We start from the raw sequence: 9,346 nt of genomic DNA, 5'->3' as shown, positions 1-9,346 counted from the left end.
TCTACTGTATCGTTTATGATTTTTCTAATAATAAAAATAGATTTAATTATTATATTAATTTCTATAATTTTATTAAAATTTTAATTATATTTTTATAATTTAAAATTTATAATTAAATTTTTTAATAAAGTGACAATTAGGTCTTGAAAATTTTGACTTTAAATTAATTAATTTTAAAAAAAAAAATACTAATTTGATCTTTCAGAATAGTAAATAGTAGACATATAATATTTTTTTATCAATTTATTAACTAAAACTTAACGGCGATGTTTATATATACTATTAATTACTCTAAAATATATATTTATATATAAAAGACAGTCATGTAGATAACAACTTTTAGAACGAAAATTCACTTATTTTGATAAAATTTGTGATAAATAAAAAACAGTTGATAAATGATTATGAAAACTCAAAAAATAATTAATGTTTCACCGGTCCAAAACTACATTATTTTTATATTCATGTGATAATAACGAGATATGTATCACTGTAAATAACGAAATACATAAATAATTCTATTTTATTTTGCACTATTTATTGACAGAATGATATATATGTCCATCGTTTGCTATGTTGGAGGACTTACTTGATACTTTTTTTCCTTCAAAGACTAATTAGTTCAAAATCAATATTTTCGAAAATTTAATTGTCATTTTATTCTAAATTTTATATTAAACAAAAATTTTTAATTAAGTTTTTACTAATTATTTTTTATTAAAAATATAAAATATTCTCATAATGTTATTTTATGTTTAATGTAGAATGAATTATATAATATTCTAATATAAAATATTTTAGAATTATGTATTTTTTTCCCTAAAAGCCTAATTTGATAAGGCTATACGAACAGGTAATTAAATCTAAAATTAACTTACCAAAATACAGTCAGTTTTGTTAGTGTAATCCTTTATTTCTTATTTTTTAATTAAATAAAAAAGATTTATATTAAAAGTTTAATATTTAAAGCCTGATACGAGTGTGATATATATCTGCCTCACTCAGTGCTCGTCACACCAAGCCGTAAAAATTAAAGTCGTTAAAGGGAAAAACTGTTGCTGCCTGGTTCTGCTAAGATATTCTGAAAAGCAAAACAAGCTATAGAGAAACAATTCTATTGCATGTAATACTAACACTCTTGTTTCGACGCAATAAATAATGGGAATTTTCTACTTTCTCTGTTTTTCTTTTGTTTAAATATTAAATAATGTCACTCACATTCAATCACTTTTATTGGAAAAAAGAAATAATTGATTTTCTAATTTCTTATCTTCCCTCTTAAAAAAAATTAATAAAAAATTATAATTTAAGAAACACTAATAGACCTATAGAAAGGACAAAATTTACAATCCAAAAAATATAAAAAATTTTAGATAACTAAATTTTTTGTCTAACCAAATTTAATCAAATTGTAATATATACTCACTTTTTTTTTATTCGTTTTCTTCCTTTCTTCTTTTTCATTCTTTATTTATTGTAGAAAATTTATGAAAGAGAAGGATAAAGAAAACAAAACATTAACAATGATGAAGAAAAAACAAAATACTAAAAATATGGCGGAGAAGAAGAAAGACAAGCTCTTATTGTTTTTTTTTTGCCAGTTTTTTTAGTTATTAATCTAATTTTTTTAGTCCAACAATCTAATAATATATTTTTAATTTATACTTTTAAATATTGTTGGTTAATTATTGATAAAAAATAATAAATTTTGTTGGCTCTATAATATTTTTTAGAAAAAGAAGAATGACATCGAAATTTATTAGAACACATAAATAAAATAGAAATGACATCGGAATTTGTTATATAAAATATTAAAATTTTATTACGATAAACATAGAATTTGAATTGATCTTACTTTTAACCCATACTTTTAAATATTACTAATTAACTATTGATCAAAAATAATAACTTCTGTTGATCCTGTAGCATTTTTAGAAGAAGAATGATACCAAAATTTATTAGATAAAACACAAAAATGAAATATAGAAATGACATTGTAATTTGTTATATAAAACACTAAAATTTTACTATGATATACAAAATTTGAATTGATTTTCACGCCATATTATGAGACAATTTGTTGTTTAGGATATACGAGTATACAATTCATCTTTAAAATAAATTTGTTTAGATAAAATCTTCCATTTGAAATAAAATATAAGATACATAAAAATTTTTGTATAACAGAATATGAAAAACAAGAACATGTTGAGAGAAAGAAAAAAAAAGTTAGAATATGAAAAAAAGTAGAAAAAATGATATGTTAGAAAAAAATTTTGGTGTCACAGTTAAAAAATTTTGGTATTATTTTTAAGAAATTTTAGTGTTAACTTTGTTTCCATAACTTTTAATTAGTTAAAAAATTTATTGTGATACCGTTAAAAATTTTGATGTCAAAATTCAAAAATTTTCTGTCAAAGCTTAAAAAGTTTCAGTGCTATTTTTTTTTTTAAATTCGCACAATTCAAAACTCCTCTCTTCCCTTCTTCGTCATCGTCATCATCTTTTTCTTTTTGTTTTATTTCTTATGATTTTTTATTTTCACCTTCTTAAGAATAATAATAATAAAAAAAACAGAAAAAAGAAATAAAAATACTACAATAACACCCGAAGGAAAAAAGAGACATAATAAAATAAATACAACAACAATAATAAAAAAATGATGAAAAAAAGAAAACACACAAAAAGAAGAAATAACACAAAAAAATATTAACTTTTGCATACTTTATGCGAGTAATTTTATTGGATTAAAACCAATTTAATTGAACTTAATTGACAAAAATATTTAAATATATATCAATTTCAATAATCACATCAAAATTCTAAACTTCAAATTTAAGAAAAAAATGTTGAAAGTATCTTCACAATTTTTTTAAATGATATTGTCAAATGGAGTCTCGTGTATATTCTTTAAATAAAATTAAAAAAAATTGTTAACTTGTGCTCCGCAGGCATAGATTAAATATACCAATAAAAAATCTATTATAAAAATTATTGCAAAAATTAATTTATTTTACATTTTGAATGTATTGAATATATTACAAATATTAAAATAATTTTATTATTATACTTTTTAAATATATCCTTAAAACACAAGTTAATTAAATTTATTAGACCTTACAAGGCTACAAGAGATTTCTTAAAGGATGAAATAAAAAAAAAAAGTGAAAAAAAGAGGACTATTAATCAATACACTCAATTAATACAACTAGGCTGAAACTACTACTAGCAATAAATGAAAATATTTGAGGAGAAAAAAAGGAAAAACTTAAGACATGGGATGGTTAATCCACCAGCAGGGTGTGTGAGTGTGGTTCATAAGAGTCTTAAATGTCACACATTGACAAGAAACCAAACATGCACATGCCACCCTTTTACTTACACATTTGTAACATCAGAAGGGAGCAGCACTATTCTCCAACCACTACTCAGTGTTTTCATCAATCATCATCACATACGCCGCCACTTTGGCTACTATGCACGTCTTCACAAGCAATTGTAGAAGCACTTCTTGTTGCCCTATCATCATCATCAAAATCATCATCATCCTCATCAGAGTTTTGGACACCATTTTGAACGTTCATCATGGCCATGGGAATAATAATGCTGTGGTGGTGGTGGTGGTTGTTCTTGTTGTTGCCAACTATTGGAAGTGGCTCCGTCAGGGACTTACCGTCCCGAGGAGGTGAAAACACCACCGGCAGGTAGTGCTCCATCTCGCATGGGAACTTTGAGTTCTTGAAATGCTCTTTCAAAGCTTCCAAACCCTTTATACATATATAAAAAATAAATGTACTTGCATAACGAGTTAAATACTATTCTTGTTTTCATATAGATTAATGCTATATTACAATGGATTTAATTAGAAACACGAAAAACGCTTTTACATTCTGCAATTATTATTGACTTTAACTGCTATCAAAAAATAAAATTACAGATACATTTTCGGCGTATCACAATTAAATACTATAGTTTGTCACTTTGTCTTTTCTATCTTACTTTAGATTGATGTAGTTGAATTGTCAATTTTTCATGTATTACACCAGCATCTGGAACTTACCATGAGAAACCGGGAGTTACGGAATTAAATTACTAACCAACTTGACTAATTCGAAGTGTACTGATAGTAGTATATCTAAAAGATTACATCAAATAAAAGAGAATAAATAGAGTATTATTTGTGTCATTAATAGTTCATGTATATAGGCAGATTTATTAATTAGTGGAAATAATGAAACTCTCAAGCATTATAAATAATGAAATACCTGGACTCTTGCATATGTAACTTCACAAATTTTCCTGGAATTGAATACCTCCCAATGTTGCAGGTGGAACGCCTTATATAGCCGCAGAGTGGCTTCGGGAGATGTCATGTTCACAAACCCATACCCCACATTGCACTTGTTGCTGTGACAACATTTACTACAACATTAATGCATTATTGGAAATAATAGTCTTTGGTACACAGCAATGTAATTAGAAATTGCCACAAATTATGCTAATTGTAATTGTAATAGTAATTGAAATTAGAGGATATAACAATGACGGATTCTTTAACAAAAACTCCGACGATTTCTAATAGTATTTTTTGCACTTTGACCAGTAAATAGGAGTGAAATAGTATTTGTACAGTGCAAACACGTAAATCGATAGAACATTAGGAGGAAAAAAATAAAAATAAAAAAGAGAAAGTATGTATGAGTAAGACGATGAGAATTACTTGAAATCAATTGGAAGGTACACAAAATCGTAGGAAGACAATGGTTGGTCCTCGTCGTCGCCAATCTGTTCGTTGCAGTGTATGCAATGGTTGTCCAGCATATTTAATAGTAGCTTCTGACTACATCAAGTCAAAGAAAAACAAAAGAAATGCACAGTATCAACAAGATTTCAGAGGGACCAAAATATTACCCCATATGTCCATTTGGAATACTCCCAATAGGATTACATTTTAAAGTAAATTTTTAACAATTATACATAAACATGAGTAATTGTAATTAGAGTTTAATTTTGATGTGCACAGTACTAAACGTTTTATACAGTCTTCACATCCAATTCAATGGTACTAACCTATACTTGTTGGGAATGTTCTTGATCATCACAGTAGTTCGTGGATCTCTGGAACTAGACTCCACAATGGCGTCTTCTCTAATTAGAAACCTTGTCTCGTGCTTCTTCCCTTGCTTCCCCTTCCAGTGTCTACTCTTTACTATATGTTGTTGTTGATGATGTTGCTGGTAGTGGTGTTTTACGCTTCCTTCACCGACCTCGCCGCTTTCTTTAACGGGACTCCTCTTCTGACTAGCGTCCGAGCGCCGCTGCAGCTGCTCCTCCGAAACGGCGTTCCCAACTGCCTCAACGGACCCAGAATCCGAACCCCCGTTCACGCTTCCCTTGCTTCCACCACCTGAACTCTTCCACAAGGGCAATTGCGGAAATGTAGTAGAACATGAAGAGTTCCAGCATGAACTTCCAAAACGACGCGAGTTTTTGCGTTGCACGTGATGAGGATGATTCGAAGCATAGAACGGTGGAACATTATTCAGGTTCAAAGACTTTTGTTTAGAAGCTGGGGAATGGAAGAACTTTCTGCTTTGACCACCGGGTCTACTGAACTCAATTACAACCTTTCTACCATAAATTTCCTTCCCGTCCATTTCTTTCAATGCCTTCGCCGCATCTCTAACGTCATAGAACTCCACAAACCTTTGATTCTTTTTCGACGGTGTATCTCTTAGTTCCTTTACTGCACCTATAAAAATTGAAACCAAAAGCCAAAAGATAAAAAGATTAAGAAAAGAGATACTCACAAAAGAATGAGATAGAGACGTTTCAACATCACTTAAAATTAAAAAGAAGGCATAGAATATAATATGGAAAAAAAGTTTAACTGAATTCCAACAGCTTTTTTATCTCCTTCATAGTTCTCAGATCTCACTCTCACTTAACGAAAAGGAGACAAATAAAACGACGAGAAAACATAAACTAAACGACATTAATGGAATTCTGTTTTGGCTGAGAGAGCGAGAGATACCGAAAGCCTCAAAAACGCGTTTGAGATTCTCGGCGGAAACGTCCGAGTCCAAGTTAAAGACCACGACGGTGCCTTGGTTCTGACCGTCCGGGACGGCGTTGCAAACCGGGAGAACGTACTGCGCCCACACAGCTCTCCCGGCGATGAGACCGGGCGCCGGCGGAGAAACCACCGGCGGCGGTGGCGGTAGAGGAAACGCGCTTCTGGCCTTGAACAACGAGGCATAGTGGTTGCGGAGCCTCTCCTGGTGCTGCATGTGTTGCTGTCGAATCGCCGTTAGCGCCGTTTCGGCGTCCCTGAGGTCATAAAAATGGACCGTCACGATTCCGTCATGGAGGGCTTCCATCTGGACCCCTCTGACGTCACCGAACACTTCAAGTTCGCGCCTCAGTGAGGACTCGCTAACCGCCAGGTCCGATGGTAAGGGACTCAGGAGCAACGACCGGGTTGGTGACGTGGACAGGTGAGGCGACGGGAAAGGAGGAGGAGGAGCTGCATATGCGGCGGAGGTGAAGTGAGGGAATGGAACGGCGGCGGCGGCGGCGGCGGCGTGGGGAAGCTGAGCATCGTGAAAGGGAAGTACACCAACCCCAAGGGATGGGGCGTAAGGGTAAGGGTAAGGTGGATACGAGGGTTGGGCGGTGTAGGGGTGGTGGGGAAGGGGGAAGACGGTTGCCAGTTGCGGCAAGGGAGTGTGGGTTGTGTTTGTGGGTATGAACTCTTGAGCTCTGGGGTCTAAGTTTCCAGGGAACCGGACAATGATACCGGTTTCTCCCATGGGGAAACGACTTTATTTTCTTTTATGTTTTTCTTTATTTTCTTTTCTTTTCTTTCCTCTCTTCTTCGTTTTTGTTGGCTCTTCCCAGAATCTCGCTATCTCTCTCTTTCTATCTGTTATGAGTATTTGTTTGTAGTGTAATAACTAATATCACCGTGCGTCTCTGCGACTGTGTATCCGTATATATGCGAGTTTTAACAGAGAACAAAGAAGGATACAGAGGGGAAAAGAGGCTAGCGCGCGGGTATCTAAGGGCGGAGAGAGAAAAAAAAAAAAACACAAAGAGCGAGAGTGTGTTTATTTGTGCCTGACTCTGTTTCTTTAGTAGTGAGTGGGAACTGGAAAGACAGAGAGAGGGGGGGAGAAGCTGGACAAGGAGAGGAAGAAAGAACAAGGTTGGTTTGCTTCGCCTTATTTGCTCGTTCTCTACTTTCCTATCAAGGGCCAAGGTTGCCAAAAATGTACTTTGCCACCTAGTGGCTCCTCCAAATTACTTTTCTACCCCCTTAGTTTAGATACCGGAGGAGATTCAATGTTTTTTGTCCGCTCCATGTCATGTACTACGTTGTATTTAAAATGATTTTCCTCTTTTAGAAAAAAGCGAAATTACGAAAATATTAAATTATTAATAAAAAAATACACTACTAAAATAATATTCAAAAATTTATATTACTCGACAAATATAAAATTTTTATTTTTGTATATTAGATTATAAATGGTAAAATCTTTAAAGATGATCTAAATTATATATTATACATTGTTGTGGGTGTTTATAATATCAATCACGTTTTGTCTTTATATAATTAAAATAATATATTTTTTTACAAAGCGTTAATACTATCGTTATAGCAATGTAAAATATCAAAATAATCAAATATTATGGTATTTCACACTAAAATTATCTATATCTAAAAATTTTAACTACAAATATAATCTTTAAAAATATAAATGATAAATAAATTATCGAATAATTTAAAAAAGATAACAAAAATAATCAATAAATATTATATTATTTATAAACCACTGAAAAACTTTTATATTTATTTAGTAAATAATTTATTTATTTGATCTGACGTTTAATTTTAAAAGGTGCACACAAAAATTTGAAACAAAATTTAATCTCAATATTTTTTTATGTTTTAAAAGGATTTGGTCATTCATAATAAAAACTTTTTTTAAAAAAAATTTATTTGACATAAAATTATCAAACTTTAAAGATAAAAATATCTTATTTTTTTAATAATACTTGCAAAAAATTGTATTAAAATATGATCTTTAAGAATATTTTGGAATACATATTGAATATTTAGTTATTTTTATCACGTATTTAAATCTTCAAAGATTTATTTTTCGTTCGTAACTTTTGGAATTACTTTTGTCAGTAATGTAAATTTTCGAGTATATTTTAGCAATTTACTCTAAAAGAAAAACAATCAAAAGGAAAAGCTATCATAAAAATAACTAAATTTTTTTTTGAAATTGTTAGATCGTTATCTAAGTATGTCTGGTGAAAAGAAGGAGACCGCTGGTTGTAAGTCTGAACAGGCAAAGGTATTATCGGTGGGATGGTAAGGATTAGAGGTGTGCATGGGTCGGATAAAACCGGGTTTGATGTGACCTAGACCCGGCCCGAAATATATACCGGGTCTATTTATTAGACCCGAACCCGACTCTAAACCCGATGAAACCTATACACTTTCAGGCCACGATTATACCGGGTAAAAACCGGATGAAAACCGGGTCGTTAACATTACATTATCTTGATACTTTCTTATAAGCTAGCATGTGAAAATATCCAAATTTCTAAGTTCCAACCATTATTTGACATGGTAAAATTCACTTAGAAAAATATAACAAGAACCAACTCTTCTCTAAAATTAAAGTATAACCATAATCAATACTAATATTGTCTAATAACACCAAATATTTAAATCAAAACAAATAACACAATATTATGCATTAATTAGTTTAAAATCTTATGCATTTTAAACATAAAATATTAACTTATAGTATTATAATAACTAATAACACAAAATATTAAGGTTTACAATACTTAAATTCCACAAAAGAATAGCCATCATCCATCACTAATAATACAAAATATTAATTGTGTATGATGACCGGGCTATTGGGTCGATTTCGGGTGACCCGAGCCATGGCACGGACCCGACCCGAAATAATGACCGAGTCTATTTTTGAGACCCTTACCCGGTCCTAGACCCGGTGAAATCACACCAAATTAACCCCTAAAGTGTTTGGGGCCGGGTCGGGTCTTCGAACCGGATCGGTCCATGCATACCCCTAGTAAGGATAGTACCTGCAAAACCACTCTGACGCCCAAGTCAGTATCTGGGTGAAGAGTTAGAGAATATTAAGGTAAGATTAGTTACCTCCTGGGAGGTTGGCCCATCTCTTATATATTTGTCATCTTATTGTGGGGCTCACCTGAGATAGTGGGCACCACACTATCCCCTAAAATCTCACGTACCCTGTAATCGTCATGCTTTGTAAGCATTTAGTGTAGAAGCCGGTAG

At 31.8% G+C, this 9,346-nt stretch overlaps 1 protein-coding gene across 1 annotated transcript; it reads right to left on the bottom strand.

The window, feature by feature from the left end:
* Window positions 1-3,199: 3,199 nt before the first annotated feature.
* Window positions 3,200-7,287, bottom strand: LOC107469016 (protein terminal ear1). Its single transcript, XM_016088406.3, has 5 exons — window positions 6,035-7,287; window positions 5,071-5,752; window positions 4,721-4,840; window positions 4,266-4,407; window positions 3,200-3,767 (listed from the first exon to the last, which is right to left on the bottom strand). Exons 1-5 carry the CDS (start codon window positions 6,810-6,812, stop codon window positions 3,441-3,443), a joined length of 2,049 nt encoding a protein of 682 aa, XP_015943892.1. The 5' UTR covers window positions 6,813-7,287; the 3' UTR covers window positions 3,200-3,440.
* Window positions 7,288-9,346: the final 2,059 nt, after the last annotated feature.

The sequence above is a fragment of the Arachis duranensis genome, chromosome 10 (assembly GCF_000817695.3).
Source record: "Arachis duranensis cultivar V14167 chromosome 10, aradu.V14167.gnm2.J7QH, whole genome shotgun sequence".
In the NCBI taxonomy this organism is placed as follows: domain Eukaryota; kingdom Viridiplantae; phylum Streptophyta; class Magnoliopsida; order Fabales; family Fabaceae; genus Arachis; species Arachis duranensis.
Note: the sequence above shows the minus strand (reverse complement) of the source record. Positions and strands in the feature narration are given on the sequence as shown.

What these genes read in the sequence shown, in the direction of transcription:
- LOC107469016 (XM_016088406.3), bottom strand. Translation starts at nt 6,812, where the DNA reads ATGGGAGAAACCGGTATCATTGTCCGGTTCCCTGGAAACTTAGACCCC. An exon ending in ACGCGTTTTTGAGGCTTTCG is followed by an intron (nt 5,753 to 6,034) that starts GTATCTCTCGCT and finishes CAATTTTTATAG; the next exon opens with GTGCAGTAAAGGAACTAAGA. An exon ending in TACCTTCCAATTGATTTCAA is followed by an intron (nt 4,408 to 4,720) that starts GTAATTCTCATC and finishes ATGTTGTCACAG; the next exon opens with CAACAAGTGCAATGTGGGGT.